The sequence below is a fragment of the Eupeodes corollae genome, chromosome 1 (genome assembly GCF_945859685.1).
Source record: "Eupeodes corollae chromosome 1, idEupCoro1.1, whole genome shotgun sequence".
NCBI classification, from domain to species: domain Eukaryota; kingdom Metazoa; phylum Arthropoda; class Insecta; order Diptera; family Syrphidae; genus Eupeodes; species Eupeodes corollae.
The window spans coordinates 120,689,642-120,716,501 of NC_079147.1; the positions used below are offsets into that span (position 1 = coordinate 120,689,642).

Genomic DNA, 26,860 nt, shown 5'->3' on the forward strand with positions numbered 1-26,860 from the left:
GTAGGACGCCATGCGTCGAGTTCATTAATGTTTGTTTATTATTATTGTTTTGCATTATATATTTTTTTTACATTTGTTAATTCTTTTGGTGTTATACACAACACCCTCACCCTTTAGAAAAAAATAACTTTGCTATCTTTAAATGAAAAAATTATTTTTGAAATTACATTATCTTATTATATTACACATAGGAATTGAAAAATGATGGGTATATTTATATATACATACATACATATATATTATTGCTATTATTTTCTTTTTAATAATTTATTTTTTGCTTTTATTAAATTATTGTTATGAACTTCTTTATTTTCATTGATAATTCTTACAATACTATTTGGTCCATTTTGTTCTATTAATTTATAAGAACCTCTAAATGGTTTATCTATCTTTTTTCTATTTCCGACTTCTAAGTAGACATAATCTCCGACTTTAAAATTCGAATTATTTACATTAGATTGATTTGTACATGTTTTATTTTTACTTTCTAAATTTTCTTTAGCTTTTTTTAAATATTCTTTATGGTTTCTATGGTTTCATTCAACTGTCCCTAAGGTTTCATGATGATATGGTGTAGACAGATATTACAGATATTAACTAATAGTTCATTAGTAAATTCTGTGCCTTTGTCTGTTTTTAGCTTCCTAAAACAACCATATTTTAAAATAAATTTGTCTACAATAGTTTTTGCTACTGAAACAGCGTCTTTAGTGACTAGTGGAAATGCGTCTACGAACTTGGTTAATTCACTTTGAATGGTGAGAATATACCTGTATCCATTCGATGGTCTAAGTGGTCCTATTGTTACTACTTCAAATGATGTGCAAGGTGTTTCTGCTCTTACGAACTGTTCTTTAGTATATTTATTAATTTTGACTTCATTACAAACTCTAAAACTATTTATATATTTTCTAACCATTTTATTCATATTCTTCCATGCATATTTCTGCCTAGATTGTCATCATGATATTCTTTTATTAATTTCTTCACTCGCATACTATTCTATTCTTCTTGGTGAATTATATAAAATATCTTATTATCTTGCACTTCTGTAAATATCTTTTTAATTTTTGCACTGATATCTTTTTTAAAACAAATTATTATTAATTGCTAGCGGTAGCTTTTCTATTTTAGGATACAAATTTCTCCAAAATCAATTTTAACTCTGGCAGAGAATAAGATAGAGAGAGAAACATATATTATATCTTTAACTGCATATATTCAGCCCTATCATGAATTCCATCGTAATCGGACATTTTTACGAATCCCGAAAAACTGTATCATGAAATCCTTTCGTAGTGGAAACTCTCATACAATTTTGCATTACGAACGGATTTAATGATACAGTTTTTCGGGATTCTTAAAAATTTCCGTTTACGATGGAATTCATGGTAAGGCTGATTGTTTCTTTTGGGAGCCTCATTAAATTCGTTATATTTTCAAGTTGCAACTTCTTAATGTTTCTAGTGTCTGAGATAGATATACATTCCCATATGTGGAGTTGTACAATCTCCACTGGAGGCATAATTTCCGGATTTCCTTCTCTTTCACTAATATTTTTCTTACCTTTTAACTTCATCGCTATGGTTAGGACATTTATATTGTTTACTGCTATCATTTCTTTTAATTCTTCTGAACTTTACTTTATTCTAGACAATGCATCATCATTTGTATTCATCTTTCCTTGCTTAAAAATTATATCAAAATCGTAATCCATTAAATCTACTGTAATTCTAGTTAATTTAGTTGAAGGATTTTTATGATTAAAAAAAACTAACTAATGACCTGTGATCTGTATAAACAACAAATCTTCTACCATATAAGTATGGTCTAAAGTGGTTTATTCCCCAGTGAATAGCTAGCAATTCTTTCTCTATTACTGCTTTATTAAACTCATGTTTTTATTAAAGATTTACTTCCATAGGTATTGGGTTTGTCATTACCTCTTTCCCCTTGAGATAAAATACCTCCTAATGCATAATTCGATGCATCTGTTGTTAGTATGAACGGTTTCCAAAAATCTGGATAGTTTCGTATTGGAGGTGTCACTAATTTCGTTTTAAGGTTTTCAAAAGCATTTTGACAACTTTGTGTCCAGCTAAAGATTTGATCTTTCTTTAATAATTGATTCAAAGGTCTTGCAATTTCAGTGAAATTCTGAATAAAACGTCGGTAATAGTTGCAGAAAGCTACAAATCTTCGAACTTCATCAGCACTATCTAGTTTTGGGTATTCTTTTATAACATTATATTTACTCGGGTCTGTTGTTACTACTTGTGAAGTTATAAGATGTCCAAGATAAACTTCTTCTGGTCGCAAAAAGTTACATTTATTTGGATTTAATTTAAGATTATATTTTTGTATTCTTTTAAATACTTCTATAAGGTTATTATTATATTCTTTTAAATTTAAACCGAATACAATTATATCATCTAGATATAGAAATGCAGATGTTTGCAGACAACTTAATGCAATTGATAACATCATTTCAAAGCTATTCGTTGATATTTTTAATCCAAACAGGTAATCTTTTGAATTGAAAGTGGGATTAAGTGGTATCTGATGAAATGAACTTGTCATATGTAAAATTGAAAAATATTTGGCCTTTCCTAATTTATAAAGTACATCTTCTAGTCTGGTTAATGGAAATTTGTCATCAACTACTTTTTTATTCAGAGACCTAAAGTCTACTACTAATCTCCACTTCTTTAATCCTCCTGTGCTTTTCTTTGGTACAATTAGCAATGGTGAGTTATATGGACTTGTTGATGGTTCAATGATGTCCTCATCCAATAATTTTTTATATTGAAATTGTTTACATATTCTAAAAACTTCTTCTTTTGCACTATTATCTAAATTATCTATTTTTTTTAACTTTTTATTTTTTTAAACCTATCTTCATCTTCTAAACTGTTTTTAAAATGCAGTATTTGATAGCTAAGGATTGGTTCTATTTCTAACGAAATATGTTTCAAATTGACCTCATTTTCTGATGTATTAAGTATTTTTATATGCTTATTTCTTTCTTTTGGAATAAATACGTTTGCTATTAATATCCCTTTTTTAATTTCTTTTAAATATATTATACTATCTTCTTTTAAACATATATTTATAGTTCAATTACCTCTGTTCTTGGCGGTAATTTTATATTATCATATAGATATAGATATCTTTTGTATTCATGTTCATTGGCAATATTATATCTTCTATATCTAAGGAAATTATTAATAAGTACGTCTCATAATCAATTTTACAATTATGCTTTATTAAAAAGTCTCTTCCTAGTATTCCATCAGTGGTTAAATTTATTTTATTATCTATTATGCTAAATTTATGTTCAACTTCTTTATCTTCGAACCATAAATTTAATTTTGTTCTATTCCATTTATCTGACAATTGTTGTCATATTGTATGTTGTAATTACTAGCCGCGTTTTATTATCACCATGATCTAATCCAGATCATGGATTTACATGTATTACGACATCAAATCAAGATCCAGCTTTGTGTTTTTGATCTTAATTTGAAATCCAAAATTTATTTCTCTATTTCAAACAAAGAGGGATGCAATTTTTAATATAACATGTAAATGTTGGTATCACTACCAACTATTTTAAATATAACCCATATTGCCATAGTTACATTTTCGTCCGACTGAAAAAAAAAATATTTAAAAAAAAAGTAAGCAATTTCATTTTTATTTACTTTTTATCGTAAACACACAAAACAAAAACCTTTGACAAAATGAAACATAAATAAGTGAACTTAAAATGAATAAGTGCAAAAAATGTTTATTTAGCCCAATTAATGGATATCATTTTCCCTAAAAAGAGAAACAAAAAAATATTCATGAAATAAAATGTTTTTGGGCAACTCTGCTTAAAAAGTCAAACAATTCCCAAATCTGCAACCACACAAAATGGAAAACACAAATAAATTGTAAGTTATTTGTAAATTAAATATAACTTTCTCGTATTGGATTCATCAAATTTGATTTTATGATTTGGCCAAGTGGAAAAACCAAAACCAAATTTATGGGTTTTGATTGTTTTTGTTTGGCTTTGTTTTGAGATGTCACTTTTGAAAGCACTAATTTGTCACTGCTACCAAACTTTAAATAATAAAAAATATGATGATCCAATGCTGTTTTATTATCATGATCTGACCCGGATCATATCATGGTGATAATAAAACGCGGCTACTATTGACTATGCTATTCTTAATTATTGAAATATCGGCTCCTGTATCTATTAATACATTTATTGATTGATTTCTGCCTTTTATTTTTAATTTTATAAAATTTATATCTTTGTTGGAATTTTGTATGTAAATTATCTTTTTTGGATGTGGCCCCCGGCTTTTGTCGGCCGGGGACATACCCGTTTCCCTGAAAATGTTGTCTTTTATTATTTCTTGTGAATTTTGGTTATTGTATTCCCCTCTGTTGTTATTGTGACTTTTATTCCGGTTCTCATATCTATTGTCATTATGATAGTGATTTTGAAGTCAACCATTACTGAAATCAAATCTTCTATTATAAATACCTCTGAAATTATTTCTACCTCTTTGTTCAGTATTGAAAAACATTATGTTGCTATGATGAGGACTAACTTCTAAAGCAATTTGCACTGCATCTGCAAGCTTGGTTGGTCTTGTAGTCTTTACTAATGATTTATATATATTGTTCTGATAAACCATTTTTGAACGCTGCTAGTCCGAATTGGTCATTCAGCTTGACTATTGTCTCTCTGTGTGTCTCACCTTGTTCCGAAATTTGTAGATCGTTTAAAGATGCTAGAAGATGTTCTATTCGTGAAGAAAAGACTGCAACATTTTGGTTTTCTTGGTAACTTTGCGAAATCTCACTATGAAATCTAAAAGCATTTTTGTTTGACCTATACGATGATTTTAAAATTCGTCGAAACTCCTCAAAAGTTGTCGGGGTATTTTCTGTTTGGATCTTATTTTGTAATTTTTTCGATAGCTTAGTAGCCAGGATGAATTTAATTAGTGTTTCTTTTTTGTTTATGTCTTTTAAAGTAGTGTGATAGAATTCTATCAAACCTAGAAAATTATTCTGCTCTTTTTGACTACCCTGAAATTCAGGTATCACCTTGGTGGCTGTTACTAAATCAAAATTTTTGTGTCCGTGTCAGTGTCTGTATCTTCGTCTTCTTCTATAGTTCCTTTTCGTTTTCACCTTTAATTTTTAAATATTTCCGAATTTGTATAACTAATACGTCAAATTTTTGTTTTAGTTGTGTAATACATTTTAGGTCAGCTGTGTTTTGTGTTACTAACCATGTTTGTTCATTTAGCTTATCAACTTTTTGGACATATTCTTAAGCATACGTTCTATTAGGAGTTTTTTTTAAATTGTCTAGTACTTTTCTTAAATTTGAAAACTCCATATATTTAAGAGTTTTTTTTGTTTATACATTTAATGTTTTGAAAGCATGTTTTCTTAAATAGTTTTTATAATAAGTGTTTAATTCGCATAGAATATAAATTATTAAAAGAAAACAATTTAAATAGATTATTTTGTCGCCTGAAAGTGTTATCGATGTTGTTGATGCAGATACTGCTGCTACGTTGTTATTGATGATTTCCTCCTTGGAAGTTTTACCACTCAATGCTTTTAAGTTTTCTTAATTCCGATATCAGTTTTGTTTTCTGAGCTCCTAAGCTTATGTGTATAACATTTTGTAGTTCTGAACCCTTCCGTTGGAATTGTCTCTTCTCACCAGCTCTCTTTTTTTGGAGGAGGATTTTGAGGTCTTGCGACTTTGATCCCTTGCCTCTTTTTATACTCTCTCTTGGTGTTGGTATATACACCCTAGTATTTTCTGGTATATTTTTTATATTGGGTCGATGTTCACTATACTCTTTTAAATAAAGAGTTTATTTATTCTAAAGCGGCCATGTAATGGTATATATATTTTTAGATTATTATTATGGTTCAGACTTGCAAAATCGCAATGTAGTGTTTGACGAGGCAGTCTTAGCGAAAGGATTATTCTTAGCTTATCAAAAGCCGCTTATATTGCCGAGCATAAATGCACGATTTAAAATTAATTGAGTTATGATAAGACTGCCTTTATTTTGTAAATGTTCTCCTATTTATACTAACAACTAGTTTTACATTTTTATACATTATATTCTTATTCTAATTCTTTATTGATGGGTTTTGCCAATACATTGTCCCACATTACGTAAGAATTAAACGTCAATTTGACAAAATAAACCATTATTTGCATTTCCTCAAAGGCATTCCGAATGCTCAGTCAATGTTTCACATATAGCTAATTGCAGTCATAAACAAAAATCGATCTATGCCTTGGCGCATAGCGACCGAACATGCTTAGTGTGCAATATGATCAGTTCAATGCACGCTTGGTGACGGCTGATGATATACAATCATATGTAGGTCGCCATACGTCGAGTTGATTAATGTTTGTTTATTATTATTGTTTTGCATTATATATATTTTTTTTGTTGTTGTTTACTTTTGTTAATTCCTTTGGTTTTACACACAACACGATGGAACGGACAATACCAAAGTAGAAAGAACAGGACCAAATGGACGCGACTATTAACGCACTACGTAAGCACGAGAGTGGCTTATTGACAAGACTCAAAAACTTGCACAGACGACTTACAGACCCACACGACTTGGAGATTAGAACACTAAAGTCGTCAATAAAAAATGTCAATCTGTTGATTAAGTAGAACTACAGGTTATCAATCAACAAGTACTGGAACCGCAAGATCCGTTCAGTTAGTTCCAGTGACCCTAGTATGTTCCCCAAAATCAACAAGATATTCACTGAAAAAACGATAATGACCTTCCGTGTCTGAAACTCTAAAGAACTGAAGAGAACAGAGACGTACTCATGACAGCGCAAAATGATCCAGAAGAATCCATTTTTGACGATGACTTTTATATAATTGAAGATCCGAAGGAAAAAGTGGAGGCGGTGGGAGCTGCTTTCCAGCAAGTGTACAAGGTGAATGTTAGCATTCACCCCAACCACGACCTGGAAAACAGAGCCCTACTTAATCACTTTTACCTTCGAAATGATATGACACATTGGCGATCTGTTGAGCTTCAGCTCATCTTCAATTCAATAAAAAAATAAAAATTCAGCAAGTGTCGATAGGATATCTAACGTTGTACTAAGACATTTACCGGTGGAAGCAACTGACATTTACACCACACTCTTCAACAATGCACTGAATACTTCATATTAGCCAGCGCATTGGGACCGAACTGATAGAGTGAAAGTTACACTTGAGCCACTTGATCTTCCCACAACCATCACCACAGCAGCCAATTCCACAGATCCGTTGTGCTTATCCAGCATATAAATAAACAAAAGACGAAACTCTATATAGAGGACCACCACAGAAGAATGAGATACATTCTTCTCATCACCATGCAGATCAATAAGTGCACAAAAGTGATGAAGCAGCATGAAGATAACAAAGTCTTCGCCCAACAATAGAACCGATCATCAAATCATCAGAGAGTCATCATCCAGCATTCAACAAGAAACGTTGTTTCCATTTAATAAATTTCTTTTTAAAAACCCAAACTCGCAAAAGCATTTTTTAATTGGCGCAGTCGGTAGGATAAGTGAAAAAAAATTATTAAACGAAAATTAATAATAAACACTTATCTAGTGATCGTAACCGTGAAACCCAAACGTATATTGGAACACGACGTGATACTTACAAAAAAAAAATAATAAAAATTGCGCACTAAAAATCAGTGAAAAACATAACAATTCAAGATCCGTAAGGACATATATTGTGAATTCTCGCAGAGAGAGTGTTTTATTGGTTTGATTTATTTAAAAAGAAAAAAAAGAAAATATATATTCAGAATAATAAAAGTAATCGGTGACTAGCAAAAAAAAAAAAAGAAGAAATACGAATAAAAGAACAGTGAAAGTGAAAAAAAAAAAAAAAACAAAAATCAACATGTCAACTAATGACGAATTACCACTAACTGTAGCAGAAGAAAAGGAGCAAGAATTTTTGCTGAAAGAACTCCAGCAAGTACCACCTTTCAGAGGTGCCTCGGAAGACAATTTGGCACTCTTTATATCTGCGGTGGAATACCTGATGGGAAAAATTATTGGACAAGCCAACATCATTAAAGCTACCTTCACCTTACATCACAAAATACAAGGAGAAGCAATAAGAGCATTAAATGCTCTCACACACTTAGCCCCATGGAGGGACGTTAAAAATAGTCTGGTAAGGAATTATAGTGTAAAAGAAAGTTATTTAAAACTAGCTCAAGAAGTAGGATCAGTTCAAGAAAGAAATACAAATAAATTGTATGAAAAATTAGATAGTTTATTACAGAAAATACAAACTAAGGCACAGCTCGAGCCTAATTTTTTATATACCCAAAGCAACAATGAATTGTTAATACTAGAAGCTTTCAAAAGTAATTTAACTTCTAGTCAGAAAGCCATAATCATTGCAAGTAAATGTACTACTATGATGCAAGCATATGATTTATTGGAATCAAATTCCATGTTAAATAATGACTATGTAAAAAAACCCATAGATACGAATAAAAATTTCAATAAGTACATTCCTAAACAGAATCATTTCGTACCTAGATATAATAACATGAATAAAAATCCCAATAATGTTCAAAGAAATAATAATTTAGGAATGAATTCAGCTCAAATAAGGACAAATAATAATCAGGTCTTAGGTAACCACAGACAGAATCCTTTTAGAGATTATAAATTCGGATTCCAACATAATAATAATTACCAACCTCAAAATAGAAATTATCAAGGTCAAAATAATAATTATCAAAGTCAAAATTATTATCGGAACCCTAATTATAGTAGACAGATAAGACAAGAACCAATGGAAGTTAATCGTCTTACCGACGAACAAAATAAAAATAGTGAAGAAGTAAATTTTATTCAAGGGGGTCAACGACACTTCCTGTCGTAGAGCTAAATGTACAACAAGAACATATTAAAGTCTTAGTGGATACAGGATCTACTATGACCCTTCTTGATAACAGAAAATTAAAATCCTGTAAAAGAATAATATTAGACAAAGAAATTAAAGTTAACACAGTAAACTCTCATGTTTACATAACCGAACAGATAATAACTAATTTACCCGTAGAGTTTAATGAAAAAGCCACTATGGAGTGGAAACTGATGAATTTTGAAAATAAAAGCTTTGACGCGATCATAGGATCGAATTTTTTAAACGCTATAGGAGGAATTGTCAATATGAGAGATAAATACTTAGAAATAAATAATAATAAAATTCCTTTTTGTAATTCGAAAATCAAAGAAAAAGAATCAATCAACTCAAATGATCAATGTCCTTTTCCTTATAATGAAATTCATACAATGGAATATAGCTCAGTAGAGATAGGTGAACTTTTACATAAAAATCTAAATAAAGAAGAAGGAAAGTTATTAACAGAATTTTTAAGAAAAAATAAAGATTTATTTTATACGGATGGACAAAAGCTTAGTGCAACAACACAGACTACTCATAAAATACGCACAAAAAATGATACTCCAATATTTACAAAAATTTATCGCTATCCCAAAGTACATGAGATAGAGATAAATAAGCAAATATCTGAAATGTTAGAAAACCGGATAATTAGAAAGAGTATAAGTCCATACAATTCCCCAGTATGGGTAGTTCCGAAGAAAACGGATAATTCAGGGGTAAACAAATGGCGCATGGTCATTGATTACCGCAAACTAAATGAAAATACGGTTGAATATAAATACCCACTTCCTAATATAGAAGACATACTTGACAAATTGGGACGCGCCCAGTATTTTTCAGTATTAGATCTCGCTAAGGGATTTCATCAAATACTTGTTGATATTAAAGATATCGAGAAAACAGCTTTTAGTGTACCTAATGGTCACTACGAATTTCTAAGGATGCCATTTGGATTGCGAAATGCTCCAGCATCATTTCAATGCATGATGAACGAAATTCTGGAGGGATTAATAAACAAAATTTGCGTAGTTTATATGGATGACATCCTAATATTTAGTACTTCCTTAACGGAACACATGATTAACTTAACCAAAATATTTGAGCGTCTAAGAAAATATAATTTAAAAATTCAGGTAGACAAGTGTGAATTCTTGAAAAGAGAAACTAAATTTTTAGGACATGTGATTACTAAAGATGGATTGAAACCGAATGAAGAGAAAATAAAAGCAATTCAGAAAATTTGTATACCTAAAACCACAACAGAAATAAAATCTTTTCTTGGTTTAACCGGGTATTATAGAAAGTTTATATCGGACTATGCTCGTACAGCGTTACCAATGACTAAATATTTGAAGAAGGGAACGAGAATAGATGTTAAAGATTCCCAATATATACAATCGTTTGAAACTTTAAAGAAAAATATAATGAGTCCCCCAGTATTAGCATACCCTGATTTCAATAAAGAATTTGAGCTCACTACCGATGCATCAAATTATGCGATTGGTGCTGTATTAGCTCAAGACAAACATCCCATAACATATATTAGTAGAACCTTAAATGATCATGAAAGAAACTATTCAACCACGGAAAAAGAATTATTAGCCATAGTGTGGTCCATTAAATATTTAAGACCATATTTGTATGGAAGGAAGTTCCAATTAAAATCAGATCATCAGCCTTTGAAATGGTTAAAAACAAAAAGTATAGGGAAGGATATTTCTGGAAGATTACAGAGATGGATACTTTCTCTTGGAGAGTATGATTTTGATATAAGTTACTTAAAAGGATCACAAAATACAATAGCCGATTATTTAAGCAGAGAAATAAAAGACAATGAAATTAATCATATAGATGAAGAACAGGAATTAGAAACTCGACATTCTAAAGAAGAAGAATTATTAGATCATTTTGTTATTATAGAAAAAGCTGTTAATTCTTACAAACAACAGATAATAGTTAATCAAGATTATCAAGGAAGAAAAATAGGAATAAGACGAATAAGGAAATAGAAAATTAGTTGAACTTTCTCCAAATTTATTAGAATCACCAAGTTTCGAGAGAAAAATTAAGACAGTGTTAGAACCAAAACAAACAGGTATATATTGTGAAAACGATGCAATATACAATAAACTACAACAAAAACTTATAAAACTTTTTGATAAAAGTCTTATGACATTTCATCGAAGTAGCTATTTAGCTAAAGAAATGAAAACAGAAGAAGAAACAGTAGAACAAGTTAAATTATATCATGAGTTAGACACCAGTCATTCTGGCATAGAGGAAAATTTTACTGGATTAAAAAGATACATTTTTTTTCCAAAATTGAAAAATATAGTAACTACAGTAGTAAATAATTGTGCCATTTGTCGTTTAAATAAATATGACCGGCATCCAATTAACCCAAGGTTTAAATTAACTGAAACCCCTAGTGACGTAAATCAAATTGTACATGCAGACTTATTTTTCTTAAATAAGCTACCATTCCTTTCTACAATTGATAAATTCAGCAAACGTGTCACATTTACTTCAATCCCAAATAAAAATATAGAAAGTATACATACAGCATTAGTGCAGTATATTTCACAACATGGAAAACCAATCAAGTTTGTAATGGACAATGAATTTGACCAAATTTCTATTAATACTTTATTTAATGATTTAAACATAGAAAGACATTTTACAACACCTCATTCACACACAGGGAATAGCCCTATTGAAAGAGCACATAGCTCAATATTAGATAAAATACGATGTCTAAAAAATGGAAAACAATTATCAGACCTAGAAAAAATTAATATTAGTTACAAAGCTGTATTTTACTACAATAATGCTATTCAAAACATAAGTAAGAAAAAACCATTTGAAATCCAAGAAGGAAAAGTAGATAAAAAACAATTATACGAAACCTTTAAGGAACACAAAGAAAAGAAAATATCTCAATTAAATAAAAATAGAGAAGATACGGAAAAACCTAAAGATAATGATTATGTAGTTAATCCTGGAAGAAGAGATAAAATCTTACCAAAATTTAAGTATAAAACTACAAAAAGAGTTCATCTTGTAAACATTCAGAGAAAAAGAAAACAAACTAGGCAAATTTCAAACAACGACATGTCAGAACAGGAACGAAGACACAAATCAGAAAATAAAATTGCCTCTACAACAGAGTCAGTATCTCAAAATACTTCATTGAGTGTAGAATCGGAAAATATACCTCTCGCACAGTTAAAGTGGAAATTAAGAAAAGAATAAATCATGAATTTTGTATCCTTTCTCACCTTAATAACATTATTAGTTACAAAAATTAAAAGTGAAATAATAATAGAAAATATAAATAACCAAGAAGGTTATGTTAAGATTAAATTGAACAAAGTAGACATAGTAAAAGATTTTGCCCATATTGCACATAGAATAAATATAACAAAGATAGAAGAGGTTTTAAATTTCGTAGAAATAAATATATTAAAATTAAAATAAGTTAATTTCCCGACTGACATTTTTTCTGAAATAGAAACAATAAAATCAGAAATAAAAAGTGTAACAAATCATAGACAAAAAAGAAGTCTTTTTGATATAGGCGGAAATGTATTGAAGTTTTTATTCGGAACAATGGACGAAAGTGATCGAAAAAATATAGAAGAAATGTTAACGATAAATAAGGAAAACAATCACGAACTAATTATCAATGTGAACAAACAAATTGAAATTAATAATAAATTTAGAAAAACTTTAAATGCCATCGAGACAGAATTCAATGAGATGTTAAAAAATAATTTTGTTAATGTAAAAAAAAGAAAGTGTTACTTACGTACACAGATTAATTATACTAGAAATACGAGAAAAATTGAATAAAATAAAACAAGCAATTGAAAAAATACAAAATAATATTCTTTCAAGTAAATTAAACGTTATGGTTGGCTCAATGTTAAATACAGAGGAAATAAACCGATTTAAAATAGATTTCAACAAATTGAAAAACATAAAAATATCAACAGCTCTGTTTAAAGATGAAATTATTTTTGTAATAAGTATTCCAAATAACATATTGAAATTAAATAAATATTTTGTGACAAATTTACCAAATTCAAAACAAGAAATGATAAACATAAAAGATAATTATGTAATAATGTACGAAAATAAAGAATATAAATATGAAGACAAAGAATTAAGAAATTTAAAATATTATAAAAATTGCTTATACTATACAAATTGTACCAAAATAATAAATAAAGAATCTAATAATGTAATAGAATTAGAGCAGGGAAAATTATTAATAAAAAATGGAAATATTGAAATAAAAACAAACTGCAATGAAAAAACGAAAATGAAAATACGTAATAACGTATTGATTAATTACGAAAATTGTAAAATTAATATTGAAAATAAGACATATATTAACTTAATAAATGTAGAAGAAAGATCTACGTATCTTGATAACATGGAATTATATACAAATCTTGCTAACATAAGTGAATATAAAGAAATTAAATTAGAAGAAATTGAAAACATAGATTATATTCATGAAAAATTTTATGATATCCAAAGACATTCATGTATATCATATTTTATGCAAACTTTTATAATATTGTCAATTATAACCTTAGTAATATTCATATGTAAAAATAAACTTCACAACATTTGCTCCAGGAGTAGCAACAATTTTAAGGAAGGGGGAGTTACACTTGAGCCACTTGATCTTCCCACAACCATCACCACAGCAGCCAATTCCACAGATCCGTTGTGCTTATCCAGCATATAAATAAACAAAAGACGAAACTCTATATAGAGGACCACCACAGAAGAATGAGATACATTCTTCTCATCACCATGCAGATCAATAAGTGCACAAAAGTGATGAAGCAGCATGAAGATAACAAAGTCTTCGCCCAACAATAGAACCGATCATCAAATCATCAGAGAGTCATCATCCAGCATTCAACAAGAAACGTTGTTTCCATTTAATAAATTTCTTTTTAAAAACCCAAACTCGCAAAAGCATTTTTTAATTTGAAGCAGGAGAACAAGTTTTGGTGGCTTCAATTGGCACTTGATAGCGGATAGTCGGAATGGGGTTTTAAGCCTTGGCCGGCTTACATACTTGTTTTATAGTTTTAGGGTTAAGTTTTAAGAAGAAAAGGCATGGTGGAACAGAAAAAAAAACAAACAAATACATACACAAAAAAAAATACAAAAAAAATAACATGGAATTAAAAACAAAAAATAATAATAAAAAGACAAAAAAATCTGAAAAAGAACAAACGTTAGATAGCTGCTGTGGTTGTTCTAGTGTTAAGTAGTTTATAGGTTGAATAGGTAGTTTAAGTTAGTTTTAACTTTTATTTATGGGCCTAATTTTAAGAAGTTTTTAAGTAAAAATAAAAAATTATATTGATATTAGTTTTTTTTTTAAATTTTCTAATGAATACAAAATAAGTTAAATAGATCTAAGAGCCGAAAGGCATTAGAATTATGTATTATTGTTTAACTTAGATTGTCCGTATGGGACCATTAAGTTAGTTGTAAGTAATTGACAACTAGGCTAGTTTTATGAATTTTTGTCTAGCTTTAAAATAGTCTTAAGAAATAATAAATACAAATTAATGCAAAAAAAGTGAATGACGTTGCATCTATGTTATTGTTAAATATATGGGTAATGAATTAATGATGGGTACTATATTGATGATGAGAGCTAAAAATGGACCATTATTTTCCCACCTACATAACATATTTTTGGAACCCAACCAAACATGAATTTTGGTTACTACATGTGTTGGTAAATATTTTTTCGATGAGCACTACCAAGCATATGAAATTACTATCGATAATATAAAATGGTTCTGTTTATTTAATTCCGATTTAAAATTGTGTACTTTTACTCGACAGGTAATAGCTGGAAATGGTGAAACTTACATTCCAAAATGTTTGTAATTAAAAAAAAAATAATGTACAAAATTTCATAACAATAATGGATAGACCTTTCTGCTAGGAGCGTTGTACAATGTACATGTCACTAGTCAGTATGGGCCTGACTCCCATACTGGCATTGGAGTATCGGCTATAACTATTGTCGACGTCACTATTCTCAATATGGCCAAATTACCTATGCTTACAACTATTTATCCAATGGGGATCTTCTAAGCCATACAGTATTGTGTTCACACCTATACTGACGTTGTAATGTTCACAATGTATTTCTTTCCGTTTAACAAATAACGAATATAATGATTTACAAACCCTCAAACAAAAAATGACAGAGATATGTAAATTAAGAAGAGATTAAGCAGTTCGAGCTGTCAATTTTCAATGCTGCCAAATTTCGTATATTTTGGGAAAATATCGAAAGTCGTTTGTGTAAACTGAATAATATTTATTTATTTGTTTATAATTCGTTAAATACTAACGTTAATAATTCTTAATATGTAGGTACTTAAAAGCTAAAAACGTAAACTAGACTGTTGAAAAATTTTAATTTGCAATTTATACTCTTTATATTATCATTTGATGAATTAATACAAGAGTGATATATATTATAGATTTCAACTAATTGATTTAAGGGGCTATGTACACCATAGTTTGATCTGATAAAGTTAGTATTCAATGGTGTCTGCATTCTTATACTTGAACGACTAAAACTAAAGCTTAAACCTACTAAGAACTGATGGTGATGAAATTTGTCCGTTTATTATTCCATCAATAAAACAAATCTGTAAGTACATCCTATATATTGTCAAAGAAGGAAGATATATGAGAGAAAGTCTTTGTGAACAAGGCTGTAATGTGTGAATATCATGAAACCACGGAAGGATCGTAGACAAAAACGCAAAAATCTTTTCTGAATGGCTTCGAGTCTTGTGACGTGTACGGTGTAATAAATTGACCATATTGTACAGGACTGGTGTTATAAATGAAACAAAAAGTAATTTTAAAACATATATATGAACGGTTATACAAAAACAAGGAGCTATATGCTTGAACCAAGAAAAAAGAATTACTCAGCTAGAAATAAGTTTGAGGAAAAATAATGTGATTGTGTTTAAGGTAGAAGAAACGAAAAAAAAAAATGAGGAAGAACTCAAAAATTTGGTTATTTAAATCTTAAATAATAGTAATGAAGATTTTAAATTAATTTCAAACGATATTGAAAATTGCTTGCGTTTAGGGAAATCCGCCGAAGAGAAGAATAGACCAATACGTGTAACGTTTAAGTGCTTTGACAAAAAACACAAAATACTAATGTCAAAAAAAATATTCTCAAAATATAGCATCGCAGAGGATCTTCCTAAATCTCTCCTTGAGGCAAGAGAACCACTCGTGCCTAAGCTTTTGAAATTCAAAAAACAGTGCAAAAGAGCATATTTTAAACTAGATGAATTAGTAGTAGAAGGGAAAGTTTGGAAAGAAAACGCAGAATATGATCCAGAAAATCCTAGAAAAAGAAGTCGCTCTGCCGAGACCTCCCCACCGCAACATAAAATAGTTAAAAACAACAATGATAGGAATATAAAAACAACCATAATTGGATCTACGGAATTGAATCCAACAAAACAACCCAGATACCCAATAAGAAAGTTTCTTACACAAAAAAACTCTAATGAATACCTTAATAAAACACTTACACCAACGACTAGTCAAAATAATGACCCTAGCTATAGCCAACATAACAACTTGGAATAGCAAACAATAATAAATCATAATACCTTTAAACAAGTCTCAAAACAGCGTGCATAAAAGACAATAACAAAAACTAAAAACACATAACTTCAGAGTCAAGAAGAAGAAGAAGAAGAAGAACAACAACAACAACAACAATTTCAACAACAAAGGAAGCGAAGACATCATCAGCAGCTCCAACAAAACCAACTACAACAACAAGAACAACATCCAAAACAACAACACCAACAAACACTCCAACAACAAAAACAACGACACGAAAATCAACAACAACAACTACTACTACTACAAAAACCACATCAATTTCAACAGCAACAACAACTACTACTGTTGCAACAACACGAACAACAATATTACCAACAACATCAGGCAAAACAACACCTTCAGCACCAACAACACCAACAACAAAAACAACAGCAGCAACACCATCAAAAACAACGTCACCAGAACAAACAACACCAACAACAGCCACAACAACACCAACAACAACAGCAGCAACAACAAAAACATCAACAATATCAACAACAAAATCATCAGCAACAACCAGAACTATATCAACAACAAAAGCAGCAGCTCCAAGAACACCAACAACAACAGCCGCAACAAGAAACAGGCACTGAATCTTTCTGTAATTTTAAAATTGTGGCGTATAATGTAGGTGGTTTTAACAACAAACTAATATTCCCGGGGTTTTTTGAGTATCTACTCGTATATAGTTTTGATATTATCTGTCTATTAGAAACTCATGTAGAAAAGTACAAAATAGTAGAATTCAGAAATTACTTTTCTTCTTACGAATGTGCATGGGCGCCTGCAAAAAGAACTTCCAGCAAGGGAAGAGCTAGCGGTGGTACTCTTGTTGCAATAAAGAAAGAGATGTATAGAATTTTCAAAATAAGTAAAATTGAAGAAATTATGTATATAGAACTCAAAAGTCAGGGTAATATTTTGTATATTGTTCCTGTCTATCTTAATTGCAACTATTGGGAACGAGATTTTGAATCGCTGTATGACTGTCTTTGCGGTTCGAAATCACAAAACTTGCAGATTTAAATGCAAGAACAGCGGCTGAAGAATCGGAAAAAGCATTAACAGATCATAAACGTCAATCGAAAGATAAAAAAGTGAATGGAGAGGGTCGAAAGATCATAGAATTAGCAAACGAATTTGGTCTAAGCATATTAAATGGAGCTTCTGAAGGAGACTTCGAGGGTGAATATACATTTGTCGGAAAACAGGGTAGTTCTGTTATTGATTATGGCATCTTGGGTGGCGACTGGTGGACACTTTTCGAATATTTTAAGGTAGGAAAGGAAACATTTTCCGATCATCTGCCAATAACGATAACAATTCAAAATAACAAATCCTGCAGTACTCGAGCAGACGCTCGTGATTTGGGTAATAAAATCCTCAAATGGAACAAAACTAAAAATGAAGAATATAAAACAAAAATGGATGCACTGCTTCAAACAAAACAAAATGGATCGATTGCAAATTATTTGCCTTTATGTGACCTCGAATAATTCGTCATAAAATCGGCGACATCAATTCCCAAATCAGGAACACTCCATTAGAAATCCGCATGGTATGATCGTGAATGCGAAAAAGTTAGACAAATTTTTTTAGCCTTGCTCAACTTGTAAAGAAAAAATGAATCTCAGTCGATTAGAATAGATTATTTAGAAGCAAATAAGCACTATAAACGGACTTTAAAAATAAAAAAGCGAGCTCATGAAGAAAAATTGGCATGTGAACTAAGTCAAAGCAAGGATGCAAAAGAATTTTGGTCTTTAACTAGAAAATTGTCTGGTAACTACCAATCAAAAGAACAAGTTTCGATTCCCTTGGAAAGCTTACGACTCCATTTTGAATCTCAATTATACCAAACGGATCAAAATACGTGGAGTTTTGCACAGCCCAATATTGAGAACGACGTTTTAGATAAAGAAATTAGATTTGAAGAAGTCGAATTGGTACTTCATTCCTTAAGAGATGGCAAAGCATCAGGACATGACGGCCGAATTCTACAAATATAGCTCCCAAACTTTCAAAGATTACTTCGCAAAAGCACTCGACATCATATTTAACTTTGGAACACTACCTGATTAGTTTTATGAGTCCTTGATATTACCAATATACAAAAAAGGTGACAGCTCAAATCCAGCCAATTATAGGGGGATCACTTTGTTGAACTCGGTGCTAAAAGCTTATACAACATTATTATACAAAAGACTCGAAGAGTGGGTTTCCGTGAACGAAAAACTCAGCGAGTTTTAAGCTGGCTTCCGCTCTGATTACTCTACTGTCGATAACATTTTCATCTAAACTTCAATAGCACAAATGAAAATTGACCATAATAAAAAGCTCTATACTTTCTTTGTCGATTTTAGGGCTGCATTTGACATGATAAATCGAAATGCAATGTTCTACAAGCTGTACAATTTTGGAATATCTACAAAATTCGTACGTGCATTAATAAAACTTTATCTGCAAACAACAGCAAATATAAGCAATGGTAGAGACAGATCAGAAAGACTTTTTGCAAACCGAGGTGTCAAACAAGGCTGCAACCTCAGCCCCTTACTGTTCGCACTCTTTCTCGATGACCTTGTGGAGTGGCTTACATGTGGGGTTGGCATTGACAAGACAAAGGTAAAGGTTATGATGTACGCGGATGACATAGTCATTCTTGCCGAATCACCATCTTCATTGCAACTGATGATAAACAAGCTCTATAAGTATTGCTTAATATGGGGTCTGGAGGTAAATGTGGAAAAATCAAAGGTTATGATTTTCCAAAAGGGGTCCGGAAGAATTGCAAGCGGTGAAAATTGGAAATATGGCGAACGTAAGCTAGAAGTAGTAAAAAAAATATACCTATCTCGGATTGGAATTATCGTTCAATTTAAAAATGGATAAATAAAGTAGATAAGGCAAAATCAGCAATATGCCAGAATTGGAAAAACATTTTCATCAACAATTTATTAACTATCAGCACCAAATATAGTGTATTCAATGCTACAGCCAAATCTATTATGTTTTATGGTGCACAAGTTTGGGGGATAGAATGACAGGAGGTAACTGAAAGCCTGCTGCGGTTCTTTCTAAGGAAAATCTTTTACCTTCCATTAAACACGCCAAAATATATGTATCACCTGGAGTCGGGGTTGCCAAAAATGTTTATTTCTGCTCTTAAACTACGTGCAAATTATTTATATAATATAAATGCTGTTTCTCGTGATACAACATAGGGACCATCTTCAAAATTAGAGGTGAACTCATCAACTTAAACTTTACTCCACATCGAACGGCGGGGAACTGTAGTTTATGTAATCTGCAAGAGAGGGAAGACATCCTTCATTTTATTGGAGTTTGCCCCGTGCTTAAAGAAAAAAGGCGTCACTACTTTGGTAAAAATGTTCTACTCATCGAGAAAGTAAAGAGTTATCTAAATGGTTTCGACTGGCAGCTTCTATTCAACTATTATAGTAAGGCCTATGCTTATAGAACAGGTTAGTCACCGAAAGTTTTTAATTAGCTATGCAATAATGCATGTTTTAGCATTAATTTAAATTTTAATTTTTGTTTTAACTAAACTAAAAGTCATTCCGTTTTAACTAAACTAAAAGTCATTCCGTTTTAACTAAACTCAAAGTCCACGAAAATTGTTTTAAAAATTGTAATATTAGAAATATTTGGAAAAATGTATCAGTTAAAAATCAAATTAATGTTTAAAAATAATAAACGAATTATTATCACTTAATATTGTATACTATAGACACACGACAAACTTTGTCATGTCTTAATTTATTCATGTTCACTATTCAATTCAGTGTATACAAATTTGTTTTTTATGAATAAAATGTATCTATCTATCTTTATATCTATCATATGGATCACGAAAATCAAGGTCAAATCACATAATAAAACCCAGAACTATATTTGCTTTTTTAACTATGAAGTTAATATGTTCATTGAATGTTAGTTTAGGTTCTAACACAACACCTAAGTCAGCAAATACATATTGTTGAACGCACGGAGCTACTCAACATCGGTCATCGAACGCGCCTAATAAATGTACATAAGCCCATATAAGACTTCCATAAAATGTCAATCAAAAAATGTCAATAGAAACGTCATTCGGAATTGTCATATTCATTCTCTCAAGAAATAAAAAATGTGTGAAATTTAAGAAAATAAACGTGTTGTGTTTTAATTTGCAATATTAACTTTAATTCTTTGAGTTTATTCTATAGAAATTTAATAAAATAATAACAAGGCGTTTCAGCCGATACATTGGTCCTTCGAGCTACAAAATAATATCGATATTTTTTTCAAAGATTAGTAAAGTGTGTGCGGATCAAATTATTGCAGTGTGTCAACGAGGGATAACCTGCAAAACTTCATCAGGATTCGACGCCATTTTACAAGAATAAGTAAGTGATTTCCTTACTTTTTTATATTACTTTTTATATTAGATTAATATGGCGAGCAAACAATTAAGCGCAAAATACAAGCAACTTAAAAAAGACATAGATAATTTTGGTAAAAAGGAAAAGCTATTAATGTGAATTACGTTCAAACACGAATCAAATTATTGGATGAGTTGTGGGAATCTGTCTCTGCAATATATGAAGAGGTTATAAGTGCTAAAGATGAAGATGCGAAGAAGCAACCGGAGGCTGAAACCGTGTATGAAAATTTTCGAGAAGAATACTGCTATTTTCAAACAAGACTCCTGGAATCGCTGGCAAGTCTTAGTGGCAGTAGCAGTTAGCAGTCCAAAGAAGTCCCTGAAAAGGAAAAAGTTTGTAAGAGCGAAGAAATTCACCTGCCAGCTATTAAAATACCTTCTTTCGACGGAAGTTATGAGTCTTGGCCGAATTTTCATGATCTATTTGTGACGCTTGTCGAAAATAAGCTATCTCTTTCGGATATTCAAAAGATGCACTACCTTAAGACAAGTTTAACTGGCGATGCTGAGAAGTTGCTTTCATCCTTGAAGATTCACGGCCATAATTATGCGAAAGCATGGACGATTTTGCAGGATCGTTATGATCACCCTTGCGTCCTTGTCAATATCCAGTTGAGTGCACTGTTCAATTTGCCATCACAGTCACAAGAGCGCGTTGAGTCGATTAAAAATTTATTATACACTTCAACTCAAGTGATTCACAGTCTGGCAAATCTGAAAATAGAAGTAGAACATTTAGATCCGGTGCTAATCTTTCTTTTAGTGCGAAAGTTACCTGGCAAGACAAAGCAAATGTGGGAGGAGAAGCTGAACGAAAGAGAGAAACCAAAGCAGTTGCCGACTTTCAAGGAATTTACATCCTTCTTGGAGACAAGGTTCAGAACACTAGAAGCGGTAGATCAGCAGCACTGTCAGGGTACATCCAACACGTCACGCAACTCTTCGCATAAGCATTCGTTTGTAGCTCATGCTCACGCTGACAAATCGAAGCTGTCCTGCAAAGTATGTCTGAAAAATAAACATGCGGTTAGAAAATGTCACAAATTTTTGAAAATAAGTATTACTGAGCGTTTTCAGCTTATTAACAAATTAAGGTTATGTAGAAACTGTTTAGGGTATAATCATGCAACAGATAATTGTCGAAGTAGCCGTAGGTGTTACCATTGCCAACAACCACACCATACGCTATTACACGATAGTAATACACCTTTTCAGCCACTTCAACAACAATCGTCAAATAGCAGTCAGCAGCAACAGGGTACCAGCCAAAATTTGCAAAATACCACTTTAAATGCACAAGCTCCTTCATTCCAAGTCGCCAATAGACAACCGTCTACATCTACCAATGTAACCTCTCACCACTCTCAGTACGACAGTCCCACGAAAAATTCACAAGTTTTACTGGCAACTGCCCTTGTGAAAGTAAAGTCTTCATTGGGAGAGTGGTTGACGCTGCGTGCATTGCTAGATACTGGATCTGAAGCGTCGTTTATTACGGAGTGTGCAGCCCAATTGCTACAACTCAAATCTCGAACAACTCACACTGGGGTTTCCGGGTTGGGTTTGGTCAGCAGTGGCACATGTTTAAGAGTGGTAGATATCACCTTTGCTTCTCAGCATTCCACTTTTGCAACAACAGCGCATGCCTACATCTTAAAGTCACTGTCTGGGCATTTGCCGGCCCGGACCCTTCACGTTGAGATTTGGACTCATCTCAACGATTATGTTCTAGCCGATCCTGAATTCTACAGGTCGTCCAAAATTGATATTTTGCTTGGCAGAACTTTTGTTGCCGGAACTGATTTCGCCAACAGACAAGTCAATGCCAGTCATGCAGAAGATAACATTAGGATGGATCTTATTCGGAAAGGCCCCAATTGTATGCGAGTCAAATCATCAGGTCAGAAGTTTCATCCAAACTGTAGATGTCGAAACCCAACTGCGAAAATTTTGGGAATTAGAAGAGACGCCTTTTAAGCCATTCCAGAGGTCGGAAGATATAGAATGTGAAAATCACTTCATCGCCAACACTGAACGCACAGTTGAAGGGCGCTATCAAGTAGCATTGCCGTTCAAAGGAAATGTTCGTCCGGCTTTCGGTTATTCTCACCAAGGTGCTTTACGGCGATTCCAAGGCTTAGAGCGACGTTTTGATGTAAATCGACAGCTCCGAGAGCAATATTCAGCATGCATCGAAGAATACATCCAATTGGGTCATATGAGCGAAGTCGACAAGAAAAGTTTGCCAGAAAATCAACATTACTTCCTGCCACATCATGCTGTCATTAAAGAGAGCAGTTCAACCACGAAATTGAGGGTGGTGTTTGATGCATCCTTCAAAACATCTAGTGGAGTCTCTTTAAACGATGCTATGTTAGTAGGTCCTGCACTTCAACAGAATATCTGCGACATCATGCTTCGGTGGAGGTTGTATAAATACACCTTCACAGCTGACATCGAAAAGATGTATCGCCAGATCTTGATAGCTGAACAGGACAAAAATTATCAGCTAATTCTATGGAGAAAGAACTCTGAAGACCTTATCAAAGTTTACAGACTTAACACGGTTACCTTCGGAACAGCTGCCGCTCCATTTCTTGCGATCCGAACGTTGCAGAAGTTAGCAGAGGACAATTCCGAAAATCAACTAGTAGCCAATATGATCCGTGAAGAGATGTATGTCGATGATTTGATATCTGGTGGAAACACGATCGAAGAGGCAAAGGAAAAAATTCAACAAATTAGATCAACATTAGAGACAGCTGGATTCTACTTACGGAAATGGACTTCCAACTCTGACGAGTTACTTTCGAGCATCCCAACAGGAGAACGGGAATCAACATTCTCAATGCCGTCAGAAGATTCGGAACGAGTTAAGACGCTCGGTGTCCATTGGCTTCCTTCTGTTAACAAATTCTCTTTTTGCTATAATTCGCTTTCCAATCCGCAGCCGACGAAACGATTTATTCTATTGGATTGCTCCATGTATTGTAAAGGCGAAGATGTTCATGCAGCAATTATGGGTGAAGAAAATATCATGGGATGAACAAATTGAATCATCACTTCTGGAACAGTGGAATGCTTTCTACGAAGACTTGCAATTTATCAACAAGATTCGATTTCCAAGGTGGGTTCAAACCATGGGTGATCTGTCTCGTTTGGAACTGCATGGTTTCAGTGACGCCTCGGAGAAAGCATACGGAGCAGCAGTGTATCTACGAGTCGAAGACGATAAAGGAATGGCGAAAATGCAACTCCTTATCGCCAAGTCTAAAGTTGCTCCTGTACAGCCAGTGAGTCTTCCTCGTTTGGAACTTTGTGGTGCTGTTATGTTGGCCAAGCTCTTGAATCATGTCACTGAAGTTTTCGGTAACAAAAACATTAAGCAATTCGCATGGACGGATTCAACTATTACGCTTTCTTGGATTCAAACATCGCCAACCAAATGGGAGACATTTGTTCGGAATAGAGTCGGAGAGATACAACGGTTGACTACAGTCAAAATATGGAAACACATCCCAACTCAACAAAATCCTGCAGATTTGGTTTCCAGAAGTGTTCTACCATCGGCTTTGCTGGATGACAAGTTATGGTGGAACGGACCTGAATTTTAACGGAATATCTGGGATTTTCAGCACCCTACACAGCCACAAATTCATGCGCATCACATCGAACAGGTTGTTCCTCCAATCAATGAATTAATTCATAGATGTTCTGAAATGAACAAATTAATACGTACTTGTGCTTTAATTTTACGCTTCATAAATAATTCTAGAAAATACATACCCAATTGGAAAATTGGACCGATTTCACCAAAGGAACTTCATGATGCAGCCAAAACATTAGCAAAATTAGCTCAGCTTGAAATGTTTCCTGACGGCATTTTAAAGTCCAGAGGCATGGCATCTCTACACCCTTTCGTAGATCTTGATGGAGTTATTCGTGTTGGTGGAAGATTGAAGAATGCCAACTTGCCGTATGATCAACAGCATCCAATCATTTTGGTTCCAAATCATCATTTTACCAAACTGATTCTTCAGGACGCACATGAAAAAACTCTTCATGGTGGCATTCAATTGATGATGAGTTATCTACGGCAAAAATATTGGATTTTTCAAACCAAACGAGCAGTAAAACACTATCTTCATATATGCACTATCTGTTATCGGTATAGGACTAAACCAACTTATCAACTAATGGGACAGTTACCATCGCCCAGAGTGACTACTTACAGACCATTTTCCCATACCGGGGTTGATTATGCCGGTCCGATCAATATCCGGGCTTGGAAAGGCCGCGGAGCAAAAACTTATAAAGGTTATTTGGCCATCTTTGTTTGCCTAGCAACAAAGGCCATTCATCTAGAAGCGGTAAGCGATCTTACCACTCAAGCTTTTCTCGCAGCATTTCGTCGTTTCACATCACGAAGAGGAGTCTGTGGTCAGATTTACAGCGATTGTGGCACAAATTTTAGAGGAGCTGAGACAGAATTGTATCGTCTTTTGAAAGATGCCACTCATGACTGGAAAGATGTTGCTGAAGTTTTATCGTCACAAGGAACAAAGTGGAATTTCATTCCTCCTGCTTCTCCGCATTTTGGAGGTTTATGTGAAGCTGGTGTAAAGAGTGTCAAACACCACTTCAAAAGAGTTGTTGGAAATGGGACATTAACTTTTGAGGAACTCACCACACTTTTAGCGCAAATTGAAGCGTGTTTAAATTCGAGGCCTCTTTGTCCATTGACTGAAAATCCGGATGACTTTAATGCTTTGACTCCAGCACATTTTTTAATTGGAACCCAAATGTTCACAGTACCTGAGCCAGATCTTACGATCGGCAAGACCAGCTACACTGATCGGTGGAAAGCTATCCAATTCAGTTTGCAAACTTTTTGGAATCATTGGCAATCTGAATATTTGGCCCGCCTGCAGCAAAGACCAAAATGGCTAAAACCACAAATTCAACTTCAAATTGGAGACCTGGTTTTAATTAAAGATGAGAGACTTCCCCCAACAAAATGGAATTTAGGACGAATCCTAGACACGTTCCCAGGAAAAGATGGCATTACAAGAGTAGTCAAGCTGAAAACGGAACAAGGAGAGTTTAAAAGACCGGTAACGAAGCTATGCCCTCTACCAATTAATAACAATGAACATAACATAACAAATCAAGTCTAAAACATACATACACACACACACACATACACACACATACACATACACACACACAACTCACACCTCATACACATACCACAAACACACACATTTCATATCACAACACATCATATATGCATCATGTAATATCATACAAAAAAGGAAAATGCTAAGGCATCACTTTACTTTCCTTGCAACTCATCGTAATTTAAATATGCATACTGTCTAATTCACTTGAAAATGAACAATTAATTCATCAAACGAATTTATTTCACCCATCATTTTATTCGAAAACAGCGAATAAATAAATTTAATTTCATTTTCATTTTATTAATTCCGCATGAAAAGCACTTATATTTGCTCATTTCACCAGAAAAACGCAAACGAAAAAAAAAAGTGGATAAACAAGATATTTTAATTTATTTATAATTTTACCGAAATTCATCTAAAATTAAAATATCCACGATTAAAATGCTCAATTGTTTAATCAAAACGCATTTAAAATTATATCCGCTTATAAAAAGAACGCATATGCATTTAAAGTATTAAAT

General features: G+C 32.5%; 2 protein-coding genes across 2 annotated transcripts; both read left to right on the plus strand.

The window, feature by feature from the left end:
- Positions 1-21,652: 21,652 nt before the first annotated feature.
- On the plus strand, positions 21,653-24,202 carry LOC129943342 (uncharacterized). The gene is made up of 2 exons (XM_056052708.1): positions 21,653-23,056; positions 23,118-24,202. Exons 1-2 carry the CDS (start codon positions 21,949-21,951, stop codon positions 24,200-24,202), a joined length of 2,193 nt encoding a protein of 730 aa, XP_055908683.1. The 5' UTR covers positions 21,653-21,948.
- Positions 24,203-24,875: 673 nt separating this feature from the next.
- On the plus strand, positions 24,876-26,333 carry LOC129943349 (uncharacterized). The gene has a single exon (XM_056052715.1). The coding sequence runs from the start codon at positions 24,876-24,878 to the stop codon at positions 26,331-26,333; it is 1,458 nt and encodes a 485-aa protein (XP_055908690.1).
- The last annotated feature ends 527 nt before the right edge of the window (positions 26,334-26,860 follow it).